At 45.9% G+C, this 26,230-nt stretch overlaps 2 protein-coding genes and 1 long non-coding RNA gene across 5 annotated transcripts in view; 1 reads left to right on the top strand and 2 right to left on the bottom strand.

The window, feature by feature from the left end:
• Nucleotides 1-975: 975 nt before the first annotated feature.
• On the bottom strand, nt 976-4,745 carry LOC119163785 (T-cell activation inhibitor, mitochondrial-like). Its single transcript, XM_037415858.2, has 2 exons — nt 3,548-4,745; nt 976-1,575 (listed from the first exon to the last, which is right to left on the bottom strand). The coding sequence occupies exons 1-2, from the start codon at nt 4,591-4,593 to the stop codon at nt 1,137-1,139; spliced, it is 1,485 nt and encodes a 494-aa protein (XP_037271755.2). The 5' UTR covers nt 4,594-4,745; the 3' UTR covers nt 976-1,136.
• A 231-nt stretch (nt 4,746-4,976) lies between these two features.
• Nucleotides 4,977-26,230, top strand: part of LOC119181531 (transmembrane protein 248) — a 36,540-nt gene continuing 15,286 nt past the window's right edge. For 2 of the 3 annotated variants that reach the window (XM_075888953.1, XM_037432805.2), the window contains exons 1-5: nt 4,994-5,147; nt 6,084-6,241; nt 7,089-7,425; nt 13,047-13,197; nt 25,533-25,698. In XM_075888953.1, coding sequence (XP_075745068.1) covers nt 6,086-6,241; nt 7,089-7,425; nt 13,047-13,197; nt 25,533-25,698 — 810 coding nt within the window. In that variant the 5' untranslated portion in view covers nt 4,994-5,147; nt 6,084-6,085. Of the gene's footprint in view, nt 5,206-6,083; nt 6,242-7,088; nt 7,426-13,046; nt 13,198-25,532; nt 25,699-26,230 lie in introns of all 3 variants that reach the window. The other variant, XM_037432799.2, reaches the window with a different exon arrangement.
• LOC142803605 (uncharacterized) lies at nt 20,685-25,546 on the bottom strand. Its single transcript, XR_012894189.1, has 2 exons — nt 25,428-25,546; nt 20,685-20,835 (listed from the first exon to the last, which is right to left on the bottom strand). It is a non-coding gene; the product is annotated as an uncharacterized LOC142803605 (long non-coding RNA).

The raw sequence follows: 26,230 nt of genomic DNA, 5'->3' as shown, positions 1-26,230 counted from the left end.
ACGTAATGATTCATTTTAAATGCAAAAAGTGGGGTGCGGTACAAAACAGGGACAAGAAAAGACCTGTGTGCATCTGCGTTGTCACTATGACATGTCACTACTTAAACATACCCTTGATGATTTGATGCAAGGCATGTAATACACATGCCTGATGATTATTAAAAATAAGCCTGTAAGTCGGTGAAGAGGAATCACTAAACATTTGTGTGTCACGTAATCAGACATGCCGCACCTTGTGTGCCTTTATTCACCAACATATTATATTTGTGTATATTTTTTGTGCATACCATACAACATGCACGCATTTGTACACTTGTACAATACATACTTCAATAAATAAAATGTTTGCCCTCATTTAGTCTTCTGAGCACCAGCTATGGTACTGTTGAAGTCCTGCATATCACTCAAAGCTGTGAGCAGCATTTCGTTACATTTAGTTACAAGAACTTGTACACAAGAACTTGTGGAAAGCAAGATTTAATCCAAAGCAGATTTTCTTTAGTGGATAACCAATAAAAAGATTGGTTAATCAAACTTCACTCTCATTTTCCCTCTCTAACCATGTATATACTATTAATGAAAGTTGCATATACAAATCCTCATGGTTATGTCACAATGAGAGCAACAAGTAACTATGATTATTGATTTGTAAGAACTTAGTGAATATAGATGTAAACTACCCCTCCCCCCCCCTCCCCCCAAAAAAAGACAGCTGCCACGAGATAACTGCCTGTCCTGGCTGTTTCCTATCACGCATAATATGCACAGAAAATACTTGCAGGCTGAGAAACACTTTGAGGCATCATTTCCACATGTGGCCTCATACAGCTTCTATCATACAAAACCAAGAAAAGCATAGCCTTTTCTTTTAACCCCCGCCCCCACCCTGTTAAGCATCATAATTACAAATTACTCTTGGCACACTCATGCACCACATTCATAACCTTTTAAAACCTAGAACTACACTTGAAAGCACTTGGTATAGGCTTCTTTTCACTTCCAAATATGGAGTGCTTACACCGTGACTTCAAACGAGAACAATGACAGCTTGCAGTGTCATCCACACTTCTATACCTTTTGTTGCGACATGTTTCTAAGCTGCAATCTATAGAGTGATTTAGCAAATGACATTCTCACTACTCGTGCCAGTCCCATGGCAGGCAGATTAGGCCATCTTGGAGGACACTACAGTAGTGGGACACGTGGAGACGGCAGCCGCTTAGCAGTGGCTCCAGCCACAACGCTGCCTTGAGAAGCCGCTCGCAGCAAAGTGCCATCCGATCTGGCGTAACATCATCCTCTTTCGAAAGCGACTCCAGATTTAGTGTTTCGACACACAGCTGGTGGAGCTGTGTTTCAACGTGCCGCTGGCTTCTGTAGAGAAGACGTCTCTGTTCGGCCGTGGACAACTGGGAGCCAATGAAATCTACAAGAAGTGCCGGTGGGCAGGAGGCTGGCGTCAAGAACTGTCCAGTAGGGGACAGCATGAGAGGGCCCGCTTCGCATTCAACACCCAACTGGTAGTCTGTGAGACGTACTGGCCAGTCATCAGGGAGGCCCTTGGTCCAAATGTGTCTGTAACAAAAACAATGTTTTTTTTATGTTGCATGCAATCGACAACTAGTATCTCCCAGCATATCTCCTGTTCTTAGTGGAAATAACTGGAAAGATACATATTCATTCTTGACGCATTACAGTGGGCCAGCAGAATAAGAAAAAACATGTCTCTTTCAACCTCTTACATTACACGCTATTATTCTGAGTTGTGATGGGAAATAACTGATGTTTTTTGTGTTCTCTTGCCAAAATGTTTCCATTCCTCTGTGCAAAGAAGCTTGCTCCTGCTTTTGTTGCCTAGCACGATGTGCACTGCCATCTACCGGAGCACGGCAAAATAACAAGATGAAGGCAGCTGATCCATGCCAGTTAGAGCAAAGGTAACATAAGCATACACAAGTTGAACCCAACCCTAGCAATTTTTACCAGTAATGTGCTGTATGAGCACAATTCATTCACGAAACCAAAGCAATTAATGAAGAAACAGTTTTCCACAGATATATGCTATGATTAAGGTTGTTTACGAGCCTTTCATTAAGAATTTGTATGAAGCTTCCCTTACGCATTACATTTTTGAATCCCTACCTGAGATAATGAGTAAAAATGAATCGGTCACCACTAACTCGATTTTCAATTACAGACATTGAGACAGTATAGCATGAGTACGACAGTACAGCACTCCTTTTCATACTTGGCAGATGCTGCTGCAGATGAGGTGTCCAACTAGTGCAGTCATGAGTGTCATTCTGAATGTAGAACTGTTATTTTTAATGTTCACTAAAGAGAAAGATTTTTCTAATATTAGTAAATTACTGTTTAAAAATATGAAAATTACCACATTTGCCAAGTGAAGATGCTTGGTACGCAAGAAAATGGTGAAAACTGAAATGCAGGTGGCCATACCATTTAGAAATTAGAGCGCCAATCACTGCGATGTCATAGATTTTGACGTACTACATCTACCAGGACGTACACAGTCCCCACTTGGTAAAAGTTGAGTACATTGTCCTCTGAGAGAGTCTAGACTTAACATATATCAAGTTTTAATAAATGTAATTGAGATAATGTCCCCAAAAGTTTAAAAGTTCACTCTACTTTGAAATCCTTATTGTTATGCGAAGAGATCTAAGTGCAAAATTTAAAAAATGAAACTTTAACTTTGATTTTTTTCCTCTACTGATATGCCCATGATGACTAAACTAACAACATTAGCATCTTCAGGGTAAGATTTGTCAATCTAAACCAATCCATTGTTTCATATTTACATTGTGTGCAAGTACATATCTTTTGGAATGATCCAAGTTTAAGCTTGTTGGTAGATTAATTTAGGTGTTGAAGGAGCGCTAACTCACCCGACTAGACAATGTGTTGTCTCTCTTGTCTCTTTGCATATGCACTATTCTGTTGTTTAGCCCTACTCCAAAAGGTACAGTATTCATGGATTGAAGCAGTAAAATTTAAGGCTAAGTAATGCATACACTTTTGTGTCTGCCATCTTCAGTTTGGGTCATATTGGTGAAATTTTTAGGCGAACGCTTAATCATAGCCAATGTTGTCTTTAGACACCAGATTCTTCGCGACATCGCTTGCTCATGAGAAGCAATTGCACACGCCAGTCTTTATACTAAAAAAATTGATGCCGTGTTTGAATCCATGAGTACTGTACATCTCTTGTACAATTTGTTGGTGGAAAATGGAAACATGGAAGTCCATCTGATGTTCACAGCACTAGTACTGCCTCCGGCGAGTCAATGAAGGTTTATGTCAATGGCTTATTTAAGCGGTCTTTGACGAAACCTGCTGCTGTTATACTGTGTCAATACATCAGTGTACCAGAACGTGTACTACCATTGCTTTGGAAACATGCCACACAATATAGAAACGAAATGTACACTGCTGGCACGTGAATACTGCATCTGCTTAGTCGCAGAATGCATGTACAACTTCAGGGAAGTATGAACAGAGTTGATCCCTGCAGGGAAGCACGAACCTATACAGTGCCATGGTTAGCTTGCTCAGCTGCTGCACATACGCCTTGGCTGCTACTGCCGGCTTAAACTTGCGGTGCTCGACACGAATCCCGCGTAACGTCTCCGATAGGGCGCGCTCGGCGGGCGGTACCAGCCTCACGTAAGCGTCGTAGCGGGCCAGCGAACGCAGCAGCGACAGCCAGCTGTGGCGCACGTCCTCGATGCTCAGCACGATGTGGCCGTCGAGCGAGACGCCCGTTGTTCTGCCGAGAATAAGCGTGCGGCCGCGTATGCTGGCAGCGACATCGGGGTGCTGCTGGCATAGCCGCCGGAAGCTCTCGAGAGATCCGCGGTAGTGACCCGATCCCCAGTCGCACTCCCAGCGCAGGTCCTGGAGGCTCAGCTCAGCAACCGTCTCCTTGGACAGGCGAAAAACTTCTTCTCGTACGGGGCCGCTCGCAGCCGAGCGTTCGCGCGCAGTGTGGATGTTCTCGCGCAAGAACCTCTCCAGATTGTACACAGGTCGACCGTCCACCGTCCACTCGTGGCGAGCAAAGAAGTCATCGCCCGCTGGAGGCTCGTATTCGTACCTCGCAGACGCCGGCGACTGCCTGTGCTCCGGCCTGCCACCGGCTGACTTCGATTGCGGTTTCAGGTTGAGCGAATCAAGATTGTCCGTTGGAAGGCTGCACGACGTGAGGACGTTGTGCACGGTGGTGTGGACGTTTTGACTGGCGAGCTTGATCTGTACGTTCTTGAACGGCTGCCGAGGCAAGGTCGCGGGCTTTGTGTTGCGCAGATAGAAGTTAAGGTTCAATGGCCTCGCCGTCTGCTTCTGCAACAGGGACTCGATGTAAGCGTTGAGTTGCTTGAGGGAGTTCTCGTTCGTCTGTTTTTCAGCGGGATGATTCCAGAACATGTCGGGATGCACAATGAAATAGAAGGGACGCAAAGCAGTCGATACATCGTTCCAGGTAACTGTCCTTGAAGCATCTCCGGACAACCAACGAACGCAGGCCGAACACTGCATTAGCGTTGACCGCGCCCACAGGACATTGCTTGACATGCTGACAGGCTTTTCGTACCTTAGTTTCTGAATGGGTCAACACTTGTGTCGATCACCACGGTCTTCTAATTGTGTTGACAGCGGCACGAGTATCACGTGTCGTACCTGTCATTGTTCGACGAATGCGTAGCAGACAAACGAACGAAGTTAACAAATTTAATCTTTGTCTTGGCTCGGCTCTCCTTGGTGATTTCACGGCTGAGCATTTAACATGCTTGCAGCATAGTTTGCAAAAAACGTCAATAACAAGTCAAAAAATGTATTTAACAATCAAAAGTTAATTTATATCAATTCGCAGTTAAAATACTATTACCTGCGTGCGCACAAGTGCGATGGCATAAAATTGTACAAGTCGTTATGAGCCATTCTAGTGTGAAGCTGTAGCCGACTACGTTCGCATGGAGATCGCGGTTTGCTTTCTGTTTTCGTAGTTGACGCGTAGCTTCGGGCTTGCTTTGTATTGATATTGTGTTCGAGGTAGTTTGAACCGACATTGTGGACCTAGCATGTGAACTGCTATTTTGGATTTGTGCGTTTCGCAACAAAACGAGCATGTAAGGCAGTGGCGTTTTGTTGTTGTGAGCGCTCGGGAAACTGCCCGCGATTCTCGAGGTATACATGCATGCGCGAAACCATGTCATGGTGCAGTTAATTTTAATTCTAAGACTTTCCTGACTTCGTGCAAGAGCGCTGCTTGCTTTAAATTAAGCTTATGTAAGCATGTTGTACAAGTGGAAAGTCGCGACAAATGTTTGCCAGTAGCGAATGTGCCTGAAGTGGAACGTATAAAATCTGCATCTGACGTGTGTTTGTTTACGCAATTTGCTCTCACTGGTCTGAAAATTCTGTTTAGATATCAGAATGTCTGGTGTAACTAATGATATCGAGAAATGTTTAACCATTTACTTATCAGCATCTCAACGTTGCTTTTTGTGGTTTTTGTGGTATATGCACGTAAAACATATTGCAATAGTAATTTGTAATTGTATTGATACTGCAATTTGTAAGGTAGCTGTGCATTGTGTTTTGTTCACTATGCGTTTGTCTGTTGAGCGCGTGGTGTGAACTACATAATGAGCGCAACATAGATTTTAATGAGGCATCAATTAATTGTAAAACGCCACAGTTAATTGTGGAATACGTTTCGATGTATTCACTTACATTTCAAATTAGTGTGCCTTCCAGTGCATGCATGTTCAGCTGTACATTAGCTCCAACTTAGTAAAAAAAATATCCTAAAGCACATTACCGTAAGATTCTTGTAGCTTAGCTGTTGCTGTAAGTCGCTTACAAACCAATCAAACAACTTTCTGCAGAAAGTATTTTTGTGATGGGTTAATCATATCTCTGCTGCTGACAGTGACTAGTGGAAATTTTGTCACTTAGCTGTTCTTTTACAGGTGTATAATAAGTTGGAGTCTGAATGAAAAAAAAAAAAAAGCTGACCCTTGATTCTGACAGTTGTTTCTGTCTTCTTTTCACCTTTTCAGCCATGACTGTGGGAGTAGTACAAAACCTGCGAGGCTTTGCCCTCAGTCATCCACCACTGCTGGTGTTCAGTTCATGCCTTTTGGCTTTTGGAGTTACCATGATTGTGCTGGCTTACATTATTGGAGGCACAGAGCTGCCCAATCCTGACATTGACATGGTAATCTTAGCGTTTTCTCTATGCTTCGTTTTTGTCTTGAGAGTGAACCTGGCCTTACTCGAATCTCTCAAGTCTCTCTCAAAATATTTCTCTCAAGTCTCTCAAAATATATGCCTTGATGTACGGATAGACCGTGCCAATCTGCAATCTCTAAGCAGCAGCTTGCACTTCTGGCAAGCTTTCATTCTGCAGACGTGTTGTGTTGGGACACACTCCATCTAAGTTTGCTTAAATATGCTTAATTGCAGGAATAGTTATGTTGTGCTGTTGGTATAATAATAGACACCTCTCAGGGTTTATGTGCTGTCACAAGTTCTTAAGCAGCAGTCTTGATACAGTGATTTTGGTTAAGACAAATAATTCCTTGGGTAAATGGGCTTTTTAAAAATTTCACTGGGTATTATACATATTGTTTGTTGCTGTTAAAAGCCACGATGATATTGACACTTGTACATTTACAATTATTTTTTTGTGACCTAGTCTTGCATCATGTTGTGGACTTTCTTTTGGAAATACAAAAATTGCCATGTTGAAGTCCTATTTGCCAGTACCATAGCGCTGCCGGAGAAAAGATGAAGTCGAATAGATCAAACTAAGGTGCAGCTTTTCACAATGCTGGTGACTCAACATGAAGGCTATAAATACTCAACATGATGATGATAATAATGGTATGCTTTCTCTGCATGTGATGCCTCCCTGGCCTTCTTGTACCTTTTCTGTTATTACCGTAGATAAATATAGCATGAATTTTCATTTTTCTACAAGCAACATATGCAATGTGTCATGTGTTTTCACGGCTGATCATTGAAGTTTTCTTCCTAATTTTTCTATTTCTTGCCTGTTCTAGGATTGGAACGTGTTTCTTACACGTCTCTCCGAGTTACACTACTGTGTCGGACCTCAGTCGAATCCTGGGAGTGGGGGGCTACAGTTTGGAGGCAGCAAACGTTCTGCACCCCCAGTTACCACTTCTAATGCAACTGCGGATGTACCGGGTGTCAAGGCAGTTGACAGGGCGAAAAGTCTGAGTGCGTTGCTTCCCGACTTGGGCTCTGGCGACCCTAAAGATGACAGCCCCAATGTAACAGTTGCTGTGGCTGTTCCAGCGACATTCTTTCGGGAAGCCCTGTCCAGTCCTGTCTTCTGGCATGGCAATGCTCGGGGATATATGCTGGGTTTTTCAGGTGAGAATTTCATATGTTTTAATATTTCACGCACTTGCGGCCAAGAGTTTCTGTTTATTATTTCACAGTTTTTTCTTTGCTGAATGAAACACCTTGGTAATGCACACATCTGTACACCAAGGAGCACAGCAGTGGAACTTCTGGCTGCCGTCACATAAGAGATAGTCACACCTGTGTCACAAAGATGTTTAGAAGATCTGCGAGTTGACGTTTCATTGACTCAGAGGTCTAGTTCGAGTTGCTACATGGGCGCACTTGAGGGTCGTAGAGTCAAAAGTCCATCAAGTCAGTGGAGCTCTCTATGACTCTATCGAAGCGCCCAAGGCCATAGAGTGGCAGAATCAGAAATAGCTCAAATGTGCCCTCTCACTCACAGTATGCTTGTTCTCATAATTAGAAAAAAAAATAGCACCAGTATGCCCTGAAAATAGCGTGTCTTAGTTTTAATATTCAATTAATAAATACTCTAAAAATGGTGACAGTTATGTGTTGTTGAGAGTGTGGCAGGAGCACAAATGTTGGAAGTTTCACTTCTCAACTACTTTAAAACTAACCATAAAATGTGTGAACAATTTATTCATATGCTTAAACAAATATATTTGAAATATTTGTGCATTCAGGTGTATTTGTGTGATTTAACGTCTGACTACTTGAAAATGAAAATAAAGGTCTGCAGCGCCACAAGTTTTGCGAGATACGCTTGCACGACTCAGCGACCATTGAAAGCTGTCATGTAGCAGCATCACAAATCTATTGAATCGATAGAGTTGTGTCACCTTGAAGGCCATTTACTGGATGACCTTTCAAAAGTGCCCGTGTGATATGAGTATCACACTACGTGACCAGAAACGATACAATGGCATGTCGCTGTCAACTCTGGTTCTGAGACTGGTGATGCTGGCAAAATAGTGGAAATATCAATGCAACTCAGCATAGGTTGCTGCCCCCCCAGTGACACTGGCCAGTGTTTGATAATTGCAAAATAGCTATACTTATTTAGCTGTGTGGTCGTCTGGGCCACTTGGTGCATGATCTGAAGTGAAAGAATTTAGCAAGTTTCAAATATGAACACAAGAAGAAAGTAACACATGGGACAAGCTTTGACTTGTGACTGAAGTTCATCAAAAAACACTATTCCCTACAACAGAGCGTTTTGAAATTGCTGGATCTTCTCGCTTTGCAGCTATGGTTTTACAACACCAGACAGAACCTCCCATTCTATTCAAATTTAGTGGAGGTAGCGGTATAATATTCTATATGCGACATTTCTTCTCCATATGTGTCGGCATCTGGAAGTTCTGCTGCTACGCTATTTTCGGGTACATAATTTCCAATAAGAGGGCAAATATTACGCAGGAAGGAAACACAGGCACACTCCTCCCTTGCTCGTCTTTTCGGCTTCCATATCAAGCGAAATTTGTTTTCCCAGATCCTGGTTTCAAATGTGAGCACTGCCTCATAAAGATGGAGGTGAACAACAGCACTGAAAAAGAGAATATGGGAAGCACAAATGTGGCGAGGAGAAGCATGTAACACGTACATAGATTCATTGGAAAACAAATAGGTGCACCCACCTTAGCAAAAGTGTTAGTGGTGTTCGGATGGCCAGACTGCAGTGTAATCTAAAACGATTGCTTAAGCACATTACCATAACATTGCTTTGAAGGCACACCGGCCTTGCTTGAATGTACTATTTGTAGCTGAAATTTCTTATGCACTTTTTATAATGACTCACTATTTTGTATTGCGAGCTTATGAAACTTCACTTGCTCTAATTTGTGAAGTGTGTGGCCTCTTCTGTTGGATAGCTCTTTGTTACTGTGCTTTGTTTTCTTCTATTGAAATAATTTTGGCATAAACCCTATAAACTTGACATTTTTTAAATAGTTGGACTAAGTTATAGTTATTCAGTTGGGACACCTTATCACACAAAAATTTTTTATTTAGTAGTTTCTCAAGCTTCTTTTGAATGAATCAGTATTTTCATGCTGTCATTGTTCCTGCTCTGAGCAATAGCACTAATGTGTAGGCAGATAATCTTTGCCATAATGTTGTCTGAAAAATCTCTGATGTAGATTTTTTTATTTAGATACACTTTAGTCAGCTTACTACATAATCAGCACTATGTTAGCCCACTTTCATACTGTGAATCTCGTCTATATTGAACTCGCATAGATTGAATTATCTTTTATATTGAACTATTTTAAAGTGCTATAATACAGTCAAACCTCGTTATAACGAAGTTGAAGGGGGAGTCGTAATTACTTCGTTATAACCATTAGTTCGTTATAGCCAATATCCATTTCTACCGACAATTAGCCAGCAAGAGAGAATGTACTCACCACCGAATATCACAGCAGCCCGCCGCGCAGAGAAAAACGGCCGTCGGAAGGCAAAAAACTAGCAAAATAATAAAGAACAATGCACTTTATTTTCGCCAAGTTCAGCACACCAGCTGGCAGATCACTTCGAAGAAAAATAGTCCTTGATAGACTTTTGCCGACTCTTCTTCAAGCGGATGACTGCTCTTTCAGCGGCAGCCGCTATTTCAAGTCCGTCCTCACCGTCATCATGAGCACCAAAGAAGCGGCGCAGCAGGTCTGTCGCATCCAGCGCTTGCGCGGGCGTCGGTACGTCGGGTTCGTTAGGCTCCGGGGTGTCAACACATTCGTCACTGTCATCATTATGCACCCCCGTCACCGCGCGCACAATTTCCGCATCTGACAACTCTTCGGTTGTCACCGCGTCAGCATCGGCACCGACGTACGTGCAGAAAGTGTCGCAGTCAGGCACAACGCCGGCGTCAAGGAGAGCGTCCCACGATGTCTGGGCCTGGTCGCCCGCGGCACCCTCACTGGCGACATCACCGAGATCTTCGCTGGGCTCTCCGTTGCTGACGCCAAATGAGGCATGCCGGAAGCAGTTGGCGATCGTGCTTGCCGTGACGGCAATCCAGGCAGCTTGTAACATCTCGATCGCCATGTACAGGTCGATCGTTGTCTCGCGCTTCATGCTCATATTGAGCAAAATGCGGTCGATGACACGCTTGCGGTAGCCCGACTTAAAGTTCATGATCACCCCTTGATCGAGGGGTTGCACAACCGCAGTAGTGTTAGCCGGCAAAAAGCACAGCTCAATGTTTTTTAACACAACGGTAGTGTGGTGGGCCGCGCAGTTATCCAGGACGAGGCATATCTTGCGGTTCTGCTTGCCCAGCCGCTCGTCCCACTCACGCAGCCATTGTGCAAAGATCTCTCTCGTCATCCAGGCCTTGTGGTTGGCCACATAACTCACTTGGAGTTTCCGCTTTCCTTTGAAGCATCGTGGTGATGCACTTTTGCCGATCACGAGGGCCGGCACCTTTTCGGACCCGTCCATATTCGCACAAAGTAGCACGGTCACACGGATCTTGCTCTGTTTACCGCCCTGGCAGCGGTCACCTTTGAGGGCCAAGGTTTTTTGCGGCAACATCTGATAGAACAGGGCAGTCTCATCTGCGTTGAACAAATCCCTGGGGCTGTATTTTTCGAGCAGCTGCCCAATGTTCTTCTTGATCCACGCCACTGCAGCTTCGCGGTCCACAGATAGCGATTCCCCGCTGACAGCCCTGCCGACGATGTCGTGGCGCTCCTTGAAGCGCTGCAGCCAGCCGTCACTCGCCACAAAATCATCGTGCCCCATGATGCACGCGAAGTTCCTTGCCTTCTGCTGCAGAAGTGCCCCGCTCACAGGAGTGCCGCTTGCTCTGATTTCTAAAAACCAGTTGAACACCGCCTTCTCGACAGCTTCGAAGGCGGGGGCTCGCAGCTTCATTCGGTCGCCTTTGACGCCACGTGCGACAGCGTCGGCAATAGCTTCTCTCTTGCTTAAGATCGTTGACAGCGTGCTCAACGATACGCCGAAATCTTCGGCCACTTTTTTTTTCTTGACGCCGGACTCAACGGCTCTCAACATTGCAGACTTCTGCTCAATTGTGATGATTTTGCGCTTACGTTTGCCGTTGTCCATGTCTAGCGGCGGAGGGGTGTTGCTCTTCCACAGCGAACGACAACGAACCAAGCACAAAGCCAACAAAGCCGCAATCTCCGCCGACCCAGCGTGGAGCTGAGGGAAGGAGGAGGTCAGATGCGCGGGCGGGTCAACGAGTTCCACAGGAGAGGGGAGGTCGGCTGACGCGCACGCTCGCGCGAGTTGCTGCGCGGGCGAGTCCATTAGTTCCTGAGGAAAGGGGAGGCAGGGCGACGTGCACCCACGCGCGTGTTGGCAGGCGGCGCAAGGCGCGAGTTTTGAATTACCGCTGCCGTGATGGGACGTGAACCGGCGCGCGCTATAAGATATTGAATTCACGTATACAAAAATGATCAGTAAATGCTCGTTGTGGTCAAAGAATGGTTCGTTATATCCATTGTGAGGAAATTTTCGCTTCGTTAAAACGAGGTTTTAAATACATGGGCGTCTATGGGAATTTCAAGGGGAATTACAATTGCTTCGTTATATCCATTAGTTCGTTATATCCCGCTTCGTTATAACGAGATTCTACTGTACTTTATGCCAATGCATGGGAAATATGGGTGCATTGAATAAAAATAGCTGGGTCACTTCACATGTCGAACATCGGTAAGTGTGAAATGCCATAAGAGGTTGGCTTTCCCTAACAAAGTATTTGCCTGTGGTTGATAAATTCAGTAAGTAAAAAGTAGCTTTTATGGGCTGGGGGGGTGCTGACACCCCCTGTAACGTTGTTAGCTCTGCGTGGCGCTCAGGTCTCGCCCAAAAGTCGCATTTCAGGTAACAACCACTGGGCGGTAGGTGGCATTGTGTTCGCCAGAGTTGGCCACCACTATCGTCATCATCATCATGGGGCAAGCCTTGGTGGCGGGCAAGAGTTGAGCGAGTCTCTTCTGCGCGCGGCGGTTGCCGCGAACGGTTGTCTCTGGCATGGGGTCCTCGGCGCGTGGCACTACGGCCTGCGCGCCGGGGGGCCCACGTGGTAAGTCAAGCGTTGGCGACGCTGCCTTGGATACGTTATTGTGTGTTTGTCATGTTTTGGAGTGTATGGAAATTGTGTGTAAGGATGTCCTAGTGAGTTGATCACTATTGATGTACCGATTCGGCAGACGATATCGTCGTTTTAAATTAGTTGAATAAATGTGTGTTGGCTGTAAGGTTTGTACCGATCGCGTCTTCTGTGTTCGTTCACTCCAAGAGCGTGGCGTGGCGCTCGCTCGCCATTTCGAGACCCCACAAAGCAGTGCTGTTTTCACAGATAGAGTATTTTAATATGTATACCATGCTTCCGCATATAACTCGTGTCACCAACTACTAACAACCCCCCTCCTCCCCCAAAACGTGTTGCCTTGAAGCTACCTTTGTGGCATTATTGTGAAGTGGTGCCGTGAAACCAGTTTGTGTTTGGATATTTTATGCAAGTATGAGAAGTTTTTTAAAAGTTTTATCTCTAATTATAAGATGTATCAAACCAATTTCCATTTTTCTTCACATTCGATACAAGCGGGCTCAATTGTATCTTGTTCTTTCTCCACTTTTTTTGCAGCAAATGGAAACTACCTTGCTCAGTTTTGCTGTTATTTTGTGCCCACAATGCCCCTCTCCTTGTGCAGGTAAACGAGCCAAAGAGCAGTTGCTTCTGACCATGATCCTGTGGCCTCGTATAAATGACACCACGGCAGCCTGCACTGGAAAGCACTGCCATGTGGACACGGACACCTGCATTATTTTGCAGGGACCATCACATCTCATGCCCAAGACTAAGTAAGCTCTTTCATTGTTTTGAGGTCCAGATTGCCGAATTAATATTTTGAGGCTTCAAAGGACCTCTTACTGGGGCTGGTTGGCACAGCCACCCAGTTTTTTAACATGAATCTGCCACAATCAACAGCCGTGTCGATAAGCTTCGTATAACGTAGTGCAGAGGCGTAATAAATAAAAATATGGGCATAAGTGCAGTGTACGGTCCAGTGCAGCTTTTGTCTGCTGGGCCGTTATGTGACATGAACCCAACCCCACTAGATTTTTGCCTTTGCTTTATTGCCCTGTTTTCGGCTTGGAATGGCAGATATCATTTGCGACTCGGGAAGGTGCTGTGTAAATTACAGTAAAAAAAAACAAAAAAACACTGGTATCCATGTACTGCAATCAGCATATGTCTATCGCATCCCATCTATCTCAAGCACAGCCACTTCACCTTTCTTTAAAACTCTGTGGCTGCATTCAGAGAAGAAAAACGGATGTTGATAACAGTGCTCAGAAGAAGTGGGGTGGATGTATGGTCTTCGGAACAGCCTAGCAAAAGACAGCTGGACAGGACCGTTCATCATGTGAACATGTGTATTCTGGTAAACTTCATAGCTGCTCTCACTTATACGGCACTTATCGACTCAGCTGTGGATCCACTTCAAAGAATTGGGCAGCTGTGCGTGTTCAAAGGAAATGAGTACCTAACAGCATGTGGCCCCATTTTTAGTTCTTGTGCATTATCTGATCATTGCAAGATAGTGAGATACTGTGGTGACCAGCGAGTGTATGATATACAGAGTACCCCAGCTAACTCTAGCCAGCCTTTACAAATATGCTGACAAACTCTATGACAGTGTGTCTAAATATGTGTTGCCAACTATAACATGAAGAAAGTCGACAGTATTCTTTGTGTTATGTTTAACTGCTTAATTAGGCAAAAATAATTATCTTATAAAGCAACAGAAATGGGTGGGAAAATTCAAGTAGAAATATGTAGATCAGTTTGTGAAACATCAAATTCAACAGTTTCTGACCCTCAACTACCTCAGTGGTCCTCAGCCATAGATGTTTCGAAGACACCTTGTGGATCGGCAACAGTGATAAGGGATTCTTTGCAGTGCGGAAAAAAAAAGGGGGGGGGGGGTTGTCATAAATTAAGACAATGTACAATGTGAAACAAATCCCTTTCATTTTTTCTTGACAAAAATGGTCGAACTTAAGTGCCATTTCGATTCCAACTCAGTAGCATGTCAACAAGCTGTGTAGTCTACAGCCACATTCAACTTGCTTGTAGCTATGTTTGCTCTTCAAATATGCAAGCCTAGAATAAGTACGCTGCCATGCCTATGTTGTAGAAAACTGCGCCAAAAGCTTTACAAACTCATCGAGAATAGGGAACATAAATTAGCTCTATCGCAATGCAGAAGTGCTGTGTGGTGAAGCACATAAAAAAATCACGGCATAACCACAGAATGAATGATGACAAGTGAGGCAAAGTGTGCGTCGATCTGTCCGTGCTTCCGTCTGTGAGTTCGTTCATCTGTAGGCGTGCCCGTTCGCTCATCTGTAGGCGTGCCCGTTCGTGCATCTATTCGTGCATGCATCAGTCCATCCGTACGTGGGCCCGTTTGTTTGTCCTTCTGTGCATCCGTGTGTTTGTCCATCCGTGTTTCTGTCTGTCTGTATGCTTGTCTGTCCATCCTTTCATGCGTCCGTCCGTCCATCTAGTGAACACTTCAAGCACCGTGATCTCGCTTCTTTTTATCATATTGTAGTGGATCATAGCAATGGGGTGACCGACGCGTGAGGGGTAGAACGGGAAAAGAGAACGACGAAGACAGTGTTGTGTTGGATTGTGTTCGAGCGAGTGATTCTTGTACATTATATTTGGTGGCAGCGGTGACAACGTTAACCCATGTTTACAAGGAGTAAGGCCGTCACGATGAGAGCAACAGTGGGCACTTCACAGATGCACTTTACGGAAGACGACACGTCATCGACGGCCCTGGAACCTCCTGTCTTAACTACGCATTGGCACAGGCCGCGGCAAACCCAGTCTCATCACACATCTCGCCACCAGCGCCCCATCAGCCTCTTCTGTCGGAGTTTGATGTCCAGGATACGCCAAATCACCCTCAACAGTCAAGCGCTGGTGCCAGTCTACCTATACCTGACTGCCTGCAAGCCCTTGTTTCACAAGGTGAGGCCGACAGACGAGCCCTTACGAAAGATTTCAAAACCCGCTTTGCTACCCGCTTACTCTCTCTTGAGGCCACCCTCACCCAACGAGCCCTTACGCAAGATTTCAAAACTCGCTTTGCTACCTGCTTGCTCTCTCTTGAGGCCACCCTCACCCAACGTTGCCCGACGGGGGATGTCGTCGCCGACCTAGCTGTGCGGCTCTCAGTCATTGAGGAGCAGTCTGGCCTTCAGTAACGTGTGTCTACCGCGGTCGAACGAAATGTTCCTCTGTCAGCTAAGCCTCAGTTTTTCAGTGTACAACTTCTACCGCCTACCTTCGATCGCACCACGTCGGCAGCATTTTTGGTGCAGTTCGAGTCCGTTATTGTCCTAAACGGCTGGACAGTTCAAAATAAAGCTCAGGTGCTCATTGTGCAGCTCTGGTGCCGCGGTTAAACACCTCGAGTACATCCCGCAAGTCATCCGCTCGAACTATGAAGCTCTGGTCTCGGCGCTGGAAACCAATTATGGCGACAGTCATTTTCTTCAGCTCTACCTCATACAACTGAAACACGATTGGCAAGGTCACCGTGACCTTCAAGAGCTCGCTGCTCACGTCAACAGCTTGTCCTGGAAGGCCTTGTCGGGTTGCTCTACTGCAACCATGGACCTTATTGCTGCTAATGCCTTTGTTGGTGCCATAAAAACAGAAGTGTCCAGCACTTCATCCGCCTCGCTCGTCCGAACGCTCGCAAGCAGCTCAGGATCCATACCGGAGGCCAACCTACACGGACGCATTATCCCGGACCCGGCATTTGGCTCTTACTTGGCTCCACGATCCTACAGCGGTTCTCCGGTGCTACCACTGCCACGATGTTGGTCATTTTGCTCAGAACTGCCCTCGAGTGACCAAGTCGCTGACAAATTCAGCTCCTCCTATGCAATCTTCCTCGGGAAACTACAATGTGGGCCATCGTGGCGAGGACCCTGCATGATGGCTGAAGCCCCTCTTCTTTCACTAGGCCCCTTCACCGGGATGCCAACTCTGCCAGTAAAGCTTGGAGATTTGCCGCAGCACGTTGAAGCACTAGTGGACACAGGGGCTGCATTCAGTTTTTTAGCGATGAGTTTCTGGTCTGGAAGATTTTTGTCGAGCCCTGAGCAGGTCGATCGACCCCATGTCGTCCTAGCTGACGGAGCCACTCTACCTACTATCGGCGAAGTCAGCCTGAATGTGTGTGCGCTTGGGAAGACAGTGAGACGGCGGTTCCTTGTTGTCCCAAACCTGTGTGTGCCAGTGATCTTAGGCTGTGATTGGTGCGCAGAGTTTGGCATTAGTTTGCAGTTTAACGGCACTGATTGCACCTTTGAACGAACATGTACCACTTCGACACCGATTCGAGCAAGTCTTGAAACTTCCAATAAAGCTTGTTCTAGGCAGTCATATTTCTTGTTGAGTCATGTCATTTACAGAACTGTTGACAAAGTGCACTCCGTACTCGCCGACAAATGCCGCATGATGAAAAGTCTGATTACTAAATTTTCTTCGAAAGTCGGCATTCTAACAACAGGCAAGAATACGGCCATGGGTACGAACAGAAGCGAAGAACCTGAAATTAGAAATCCATCCCTGCTTTTCAATCCTGTGATTACGGTAACCTCAGTTACCATTCCCTTGTCGTCTGCTGCGTGGGTTCCTGTTTACAACCCCGACAGGTCCTTTGTTGACAAGGACATTCTTGTAGAAAGTATTGTTTGTTCCCGGCCTGGAGGCGAATTCGCAATGCCGCGGGCCCTCCGTCGCTGTTCTGGCAAAACCTTCGCAGTGCTTGTCTTCAACCTGTCCAACAGCATCCTGTGCGTGCTGTCAGGCATCGTCCTCGGTACCTGTACCTACCTTGAAGCATCGTCTGTTGTAGCAGTAGTACAGCCCATAGCACCTTCGCCACAGACTGCATCACCCTTAGACTGGAATAAACTCAACTTCGGCCCCAACTTGACTCCCTCACAGAAAGCTGAGATTCAAGCACTTCTACAGAAATTCCATGACTGCGTGGTAATGTCACCCAGTGATCTCGGCCACACTCCTTTGGTGCAGCACAGAATCGTCACCGGCTCTGAAGTTCCTGGTCCCCATCACCTGCGCCGAGTCTCTGCCTCTGAACGCGCAGAAATCGCTAAGCAAGTGGATGACATGCTTGAGCGTGGTATCATATCGCGCTCGTCAAGTTTTTGGACGTCCCCCGTAGCTCTTGTGAGAAAGAAAGATGGCACAATTCGTTTGTGTTGACTATCGACGGCTAAACAGTGTCACCAAGCCTGACGTATATCCGCTTCCTCGTCTTGACGATGCCTTTGACCACCTGCATGGTGCCCGTTTTTTCACTACACTGGATCTTCTTTCAGTCTATTGGCAGGTGGAACTAGACCTGAATGACGCTGAGAAGACAGCCTTTATAACTCGAGATGACCTATACCACTTTAACCGCCTGCCATTTGGTCTCTCCAACGCCCCTGCTACATTTCAGCGATTAATGGACAGGGTTCTTGGGCATCACAAGTGGTCGATGGCTTTGGTATATTTAGACGACATAATTGTCTATGCTCCCACGTTTCCCGAACACATCAAGCGTTTATAAATGGTCTTGTGTGCTCTCGAAGACGCTCGCCTTTGCATTAAACCTCCCAAATGCTTTTTTGGCTTTTCGGAAGTTAGTTACTTGTGGCGCGTAGTCAGCGCCAAAGGCATCAGCCTTGATCCCACGAAGCTCCGAGCCATTGCCTGAATTCTGCCTCTCACCACGGCTAAGCAGCTTAAAAGTTTCTTGCGCTTCGCTTCATATTTTAGATGCTTTGTCCCTGACTTCGCTTCTCGCGCAGTACCTCTCAACGAGCTACTGAAGAAAGAAGTTCGCTGGAAATGGGAACCCGACCAAGAAGCTGCCTTCCGCATCCTCAAGACTGCCCTTCAAGCACCACCAATGCTTGCGCACTATGACGAGAATGTCCCGACAATTCTACACACCGATGCCAGTGGTCTTGGCATCGGAGCTGTTCTCTTGCAAGTTTGAGGACGGGCAGGAGAGACCGGTCGCTTATGCTAGCCGCTGGCTCAGTGAACCAGAGAGCCGATACCACAGGGCTGTTCTCTTGCAAGTTAACGAGGACGAGCAGGAGAGATCGGTCGCTAATGCTAGCCGCCAGCTCATTGAACAAGAGAGCCGATACCACGCCTCTGAACTTGAGTGCTTGGCGGTAGTTTGGGCAGCCGAAAAATTTCGTCCGTATGTTTATGGTAAAAGCTTCACGGTCGTTGCTGACAACGTCGCCCTTCGCTGCCTTCAAACAAAAAAAGACCTCAATGCTAAGTTCGCCAGGTGGGCTCTCAAACTGCAAGATTACAACTTTTCTATTGTCCATCGCAGCGGCGCTCGCCATAAAGACGCTGACTACCTTTCTCGCCACCCGACAGCTTTCAGCGACATCTCCCCAGTCACTGCAGTGCTTGATTCATGAACTACACAGCTACAAGATGCATAAATTGTCGATTATAACCAGATGACTATCGAGGGAAGTACGCACTTCTAAGCGTTGTCATGAAAGTCTTTCTGCATCGTATGTTGTTCGAGAGGGAATTCTTTATTACGGAAATTATCGGGATGGGTCGTGTGTGCCTGTTGTGCCGGTAGCCATGCGACAATCAGCGCTATTCATGTGCCACGACGCTCTGACTGCCGGTCACCTTGGGCTGCACAAGACGCTGGCACGCTTCAAAGAGAGGTTTTGGTGGCAGGCAGCACATGCACAGTGACATTTCCCGCTACGTATTGTCGTGCACAGTCTGTCAAGCACGGAAGGCCGCCACAAATTCGCAACCGGTCCCCACGCAACCCATCCCTCCTCCGGAAACACCTTTAGAGGTTATGGGACTTGATCATCTGGCACCGTTCCCATGTACGCCGCCCCGCAACAAGTTTCTCATCGTTGCCACAAACTATTTAACAAAGTGGACCAAAGTCAGGGCTGTCCCTGAATCTTCGACTCTGCACGTCCTCACGTTTTTCAACGAGTGCATCATTTTTCGACACGGCACGTGGCACGTGACCGTGGCACGGCCTTCACGTCCTGCACATTCAGAAACCTACTGAACGACCATGGAATTCGGCATGCTGCAGCCACTCCTCAGCACCAACAAACAAACGGTCTGGTAGAACGTACAAACCGTACCATAAAGGACATACTGTCGTCATACGTGAGTCCCAGTCATCACAGCAGGGATGAATACGTCGCCGCGGCTGTCTTCGCCCTCAATACCTCACAGCAGGAAATCACACGGGAGTCACCGTTCAAGCTTGTCTATGGAAGGACGCCAAGGCTTCCGCAAGAGAGCTTCTTTGGTTTGAACACAATAAAGCAAAACCGTCTGAATGACACCAGTACTTCGGAGCTTCTTCAGAAGGCTCGCTTTAGAGCGCACCTGGCCATAGCGCATCGTCAGGCGAAATTCCGCTCGCCTTCCAACGAGAACCACACCCCTTTCAAACCAGGAGACCTAGTGCTGGTTCGACGCACCCATTGTGTTCCACAGCATTGCCGGAAGTTTTTTCCTCAGTATGCCGGCCCATTTCGCATGGTGACAGCCCTAGGCCCTGTTACGTTCTGCATAGAAGTTATTCCCGAACTGGGCACCAAAAGCAGAAATCATGTTTTTCCCGCCCATGCAAGCCGGTTGAAACTTCATGTGCCGCGTGATTTCTGTATACACGCCTCGTCGTTTTCTGACTCAGACTCCAGGGCAGAGGTAACGACGAATGTAGTGGATCATAGCAATGGGATGACCAGCGCGTGAGGGGTAGACCAGGAAAAGAGAACGACGAAGACAGTGTTGTGTTGAATTGTGTTCGAGCGAGTGGTTCTTGTACGTTACAATATATTTATCATATACAACTAGCACCATTCAGCAGACAATCCAAGTATTAAACGAGAGTATGTACCACATTTTTACTGTCACACTTTGTTAGCACCGAGAACGGGGTAACGACGCCGCGCTATATTTTTCGTAACATGTGGACATGTGCCCGAGGGTGGGTTTATGCAACTTGTTTGCGGGTATATGCCACAGGTTATGCACTACGATAATAGGGGACGCACAAGCCATGCCATAAGGAGCTGCCCCCCTAAAAAGCTAAACCATCTTTGCTATTTCTGTAACATTTCAAGTAACCATGTGCATCAAGTTCAGAATGCTGTCACAACTAACAGTGCGAAACGCAGCAGTGCTACAAGCCACCAGTGCTTCATATAACAGAAATGTGGTCCTGTGAACCTCTTTAGGCCTTTCATTTTATTTAGCATTGTTCCCGACATCAGCACCGGCACCTTGTCATTTCAGCACCAAAAAGAACCCGTTTGTTAGCAGCAGACACACGCACACTCTCTGCTCTTCCTGCTTGCATGGTGAGGAGGAGCACTCTGCGCAGAGGAGAGATGAACTGACGAAAGAGGTGTAGTGAAGAAAAAAGCAAAATGATTGTGAGCCATTCTGCAACCATCAAACACATGTGTGACTCTACTATTACGGCTCCATTTAAAATATTCTCACCGCATTCAACCTGTGTCAAAAGATGATTTCACAGCAGCGTCAGGCCGCTATGCCACGAAACTGCTTTTCAGAGGAAATTCATTCTGCTGTGAATCCACAATCTATAGTAAAATGAGCGTATGACGTGCTCCCCGATTATCTTTGAATAGTAAAGATGTTCTTGGGCACTGCTTTCATCTGGTGACCATCATAAATAATAAACCATAGTAGAATTTACCCCCAGAAAGTGGGTAAATCCCACGACGTACATGTGTCCTATCACTCCCACTACTTTCACAACTTACCACTATGCCCACAACTGCACGCCACCAGCTTTTCTTTTTCATTGGTGTCTGCCAAGTGGAGCTGGCTGGATTTTTTACAGTAAAAGCCTTTGATGTCTCATGCTCATGTCCGTTCATCCATCTTTGCACTGGCACAGTGTGCCAGGGCACAGACAGATGGCAACATCTAATTCAGAAGACGCACACTCTTGTCTGCCGAATCAGTTGAGCCTCCACAGAAGTTGAATAAGGAAAAGGAGGAGGAAATGGAGTCTCTTGCTTTCACGTGTAAAGTGTTGCCGACACCACATTGGTGGCACCAAATTATCTAAATAAATGCAATTTGGTCTCTACATTGCCTCATCTTTGATAAAACAACTAGGGAACACCATCCGTACAGAAGAGACACTTCCAAGTTCCCACCTTGCAAGAATGAGCTTAAGGATTTTTTGCAATCTTTTTTCTGTAGTTTCACTTCAAAGTATTTGAAAAATATTGAACAATTATTCAACTGTTCAAAAATTATTCGATTTGATTCACACTCAAGCTTAAGGGGAGACACAAGTATGGGAGGCTGAAAATTTTCCGAAAAACCGGTTTTTTTGAAGTATTTTTTTTTCATAATCATTAAGGTCTAAGGAAGCTGTTCCTAAAATATAGCCCTGTAATGCGTATTTGTCGAGTTATTGGGTAGCAAAGTCAGTTTGATGACCATTTTCGCTTCCGAAACCACCTCAAAAACGGTCGTATTCAACGCCACAGCACGCGAGAACCGCACCAAGTAGCGCGGCCATTTTGGTCTCATTTTAAAGACGCATTTTTCTATTCTCTGTTCCTAGCAGAAGAACGTTTTTCGTCTAGCAACAACGCAGCTATCGAGCATAAAGAAAAACTGAATACTCGCACATCATTGGTGCGTTTTGTCACGTGGGGCAGTTTCCAGTTTTCTATTGGACGTGAACGGATTCGTCTGCTAGACAGCGGCGTGCAAGCCGCCATTTTGCGTAGAGGCCTAACAACGGCTGTGAATTCGGTGCAATGGCAGGCGGTCATCTGAAGTTCCGGAGTGCTCATGCGGTCGGATAAAGGCGAAAACGGCGTCCGAGAGCCCGCACCTTATCACCAGCGAGACCTTCTGCCGCCGAGAACTCGGAAGAAGCAAGTTGTGCCAGTGTTATCACCGCCGTGGCACCCGCGATCGCGGACGCGATAGCCGCGTCCCAAGATCACACGAGAGCTGTGCGCGTCGACACTCCCCTGGTTTCCGACGCTGAAAAAGTGGCCAACGAGTGTCGTGCGAGCGATGTTCTGCAGGATCTTTCATCGAAGTCTGCCACAAAACGCAAGCTGTCTTTTTTTTCGAGACTCGTATGGAGGCGCAACGCCTGGTACGCCGTTCACCGTCGTTAGCTTGCAGTAGGTCAACGAACTTCTTCAGTGTATTAAGTGCGGTGTGTGTGGCGGGCCTGGCAGAATCTTCAAGGAAGACCGCGAATATGGCATAGCCGCGAAACTTGTTCTCACATGTGACGAGTGCTTGTAAACTGAGGACCGTATAAAGCTCGCCGAGAGCAGGGGGGGACGCAGCGCACGGCCCCTCCGAAATTAACGTGCTCGCGGTTCGCGCGGCAATGAGCGCAGGAAACGGGCAAACTGCGCTCAACGATATTTTTTCCGCCCTAAATATTTCACGGAGAGGCCTTCACACCAAGACATACCAGGATTATGTGACATTGAAAATGAACCCTGCCGCGCAGAAGGCTGCCGCGCGCGTTATTGACGACTGCGCGAGCACCGTGAAAACGGTGTATTCCGAACTCAACTATGGAAATCCTGGAAATATCGCCGTTTCCTTTGATGGGACTTGGTTGACCAGCACTCATCCCATATTTGTGTAGGGACCGTGATTGAACTATTCACGGGTTATGTGCTCGACTTCGTCGTCCTATCGAACTTTTGTTTGGGCTGCCAGCTAGGGCCGAAGGAGGACAACCCAAGGTATGCCGAGTGGCTAGCTGGTCAAACTTGCCAAAAGAATACCTCCAGTAAGCCAGGACAAATGGAGGTGGAAGCAGCACAAATTTTATTTGGCCGCTCATTGGAGAGACATGGGCTCCGCTACACAACCATGTTGTGTGATGGAGACAGCCGGGCCTTCAACAGTCTGCAGGAGGCACAGGTATATGGCTTCGTGCCGATAGAAAAAGAGGACCGTGTCAACCATGTGCATAAGCGCATGGGCACAGCACTTCGAAACCTCCTGCAAAAACAAAGAGCCGAAGGAAAGCCAAGCCTTGGCGGCAAGGGCAAACTGACAGGCGAGCTGGTCGCAAAGCTCACGTCATATTATGGATGGGCTTTACAAAGCAACCAAGGAAGCATTGAGGCCATGAATAATGCTGTCTGGGCAACCTTTTATCACGTAGCATCTACTGATGCAAGCCCTCAGCACTCTCACTGCCTAACTGGTGAAGAGTCATGGTGCAAGTACAACAAGGCTGTTGCCAAGCAGGAGACTCCTCCGAATCATCGCTACAACCTGCCGGAATATGTGGTTGATGCCTTGCGACCTATTTACATGCGCCTCTCTGATAAGAAATTGCTGGAGCATTGTTAGCGAGGCAAAACACAGAACCCAAACGAGAGCCTGCACTCCGTCATCTGGTCGCTCGTGTCCAAAAACAAACACGCGTCGCTTTTCACCGTTGAAGCTGCTGTGGCCGAAGCTGTCGCAAGGTTCAACGCTGGCAAAGGGAGAGCAGATGCCGCCATATTGAAGGAGCTGCACCTGCAGCAGAGTGTTGTGGCCGCTGAAAGATGCTCTGAAAAGGACAGTCGCCGACTAGTGGCATCGGAGAAGAAGCATGAGCATGCTGAAAACTTCAAGCATGCCATGAAAAGAAAGCGCACCAAGGAGAACGATGATGACTACATTCCTGGTGGCTTCTAACATGGTTCATACACCAATTCACACCTTTTCTTGTTAAATATAAGTGCTCAGCATGTTCCTAAACTTCTTTTCTCGTTTTCTCAAAACAACATTTTTCATCACACCCTAAGCCATTGCCCTCAGTATCTTTTGATGTAGCAGTCGGATTTTGATAATTCTTGCAGCATTTGTAAGCTTATACATTGATTAGTGCAAGAAAACAAAAAAATGTAATATTTTTATTTACAATAGTGATTTAATTAGCAATAAACTTAAGCAACAGTTTCATATTTCTAATGAGTATACTTAAGGCCATAACTCTGGTACCAATGAAGCTAAAAATAAAATTATGGTTTTGTTGCACTCCCTGGCCTTCATGGAATGCTGTCATATCAAATTTGTAGCAATATTTTATGAGGAAAATGTCAAAAGGCTGGGCAGAATGCAAGTTTATGCAACAGTCAATATTTAAAAATCTAAAAGTGATGGCAAAAAACTAATTGCATATTTGTTTTCAGCTGTGAAAAATATATATTGTATTAAAATTTCAGCTGGAAATACTGAAAATTTAAAAAAAAATTTCAGACCAGTGTCTCCCCTTAAATATTCTAATTCACTTCACATCCAAAATTTTTCTATTCGCACAGCTCTACTTTTCTCTCATGGCCGTTATCAGCGGATGCTCTGGCAACAATAGTATGTGACTGTGCTTACTTCTGTAATGTGGTACTCAGCCTTACTGGTTTGATTTTTTTTCTGCCACAAGTACAGGTACTTTAGATACCAAATAACTCGTTTCATGGCACATTCAATAACTAGGCACCTTTTTGTTTGTTTGATTTTTGCAATTCACAATAATTGTTCTCTGTGAAGTACATTCCATAATGAGTGTTAAAGCTTACTACCGATATGGGCTAAAGGTACTTTAGATAGCAAATAACTCGTTTCATGGCACATTCAATAACTAGGCACCTTTTTTGTTTGTTTGATTTTTGCAATTCACAATAATTGTTCTCTGTGAAGTACATTCCATAATGAGTGTTAAAGCTTACTACCGATATGGGCAAAGTATGGCGAATTTTGAAACTTGACTCATCTCATTGCTATTTGCTCTTCACATCATGCTTGCAATTGAATTCACTTCAAAATTATTCATTTCTAAATATTATTCACTTTCACTTCAAACCGTAAAAGCGATATTCACAACGGCCTAATTCACAAAGGCCTAACACAAAGACCTAACAAAGGCCTAACACAAAGACCTACTCACAAAGGCCTAACAAATTCATGAGCTTGTTGCCTTTTAGGAGCCAGGCATCCTCGCACACATCCTTCAGTACTGATGTAATGTTCACGTCTGGTTTCATGTCTGCAGGCGCCCTCCCAGATGCTTTCTGGAGGCTGTTCCGCCCTCGGTGAGCAGGCAGGTGTTTCTGCAACGTTCAGCCGCTGACACGGGAGGCCGCGTCAACTGCAGCGGGGGAATCTGGACCAGCTTCCTGTACAAACCCAACCCGGACCTGACTGTCATGCTGTCATATGTAAGCAGCCTTCGTGTGGCCCCAGTAATGCTGATGAGACATTTCTATCCTTTGCCACCAACGGTTATATCAAAGCTAGAGCAGTTTCATTTTCATTTAGACCCCCTTTTTGACAGGTCAGAAATACCCAAAGAGAGAAGTGAATCTGTTTCTATGACACTCAGTAATATTTGGTGCACAATAAAGGGATCGGCGACAGGCCAGCGCACGTAGTAAGATCCTGGTGGAAATGAAAATACCATGAACTATAGTAACAGACATAAGTATCCTTTTCACGATTCGAGTAGGATTATGTTTTAAAGTCATCTTTGAAAGTCATAAAAAGCTAGTATGATGCATAGCCTGGCGGAAGAGCTTTGGTGCTGCACCATGGAGTCATTTAGGCTTGTGTGAATAGCAAATTTTGGGTTCAAATCGAATTTGTATAGTATATGTCATGTACAGAAAAAATGAGCGTAGATGTCAAAACCCTATTCGCCTGCATAAAAGTGTTGGATTGAAGAAAGTCATGTGCAAATGTCATAATATTTTA

Source organism: Rhipicephalus microplus, chromosome 3, assembly GCF_043290135.1.
Source record: "Rhipicephalus microplus isolate Deutch F79 chromosome 3, USDA_Rmic, whole genome shotgun sequence".
In the NCBI taxonomy this organism is placed as follows: Eukaryota; Metazoa; Arthropoda; class Arachnida; order Ixodida; family Ixodidae; genus Rhipicephalus; species Rhipicephalus microplus.
The sequence above is the reverse complement of the archived record's forward strand: the minus strand, read 5'-3'. Positions and strand labels throughout refer to the sequence as shown.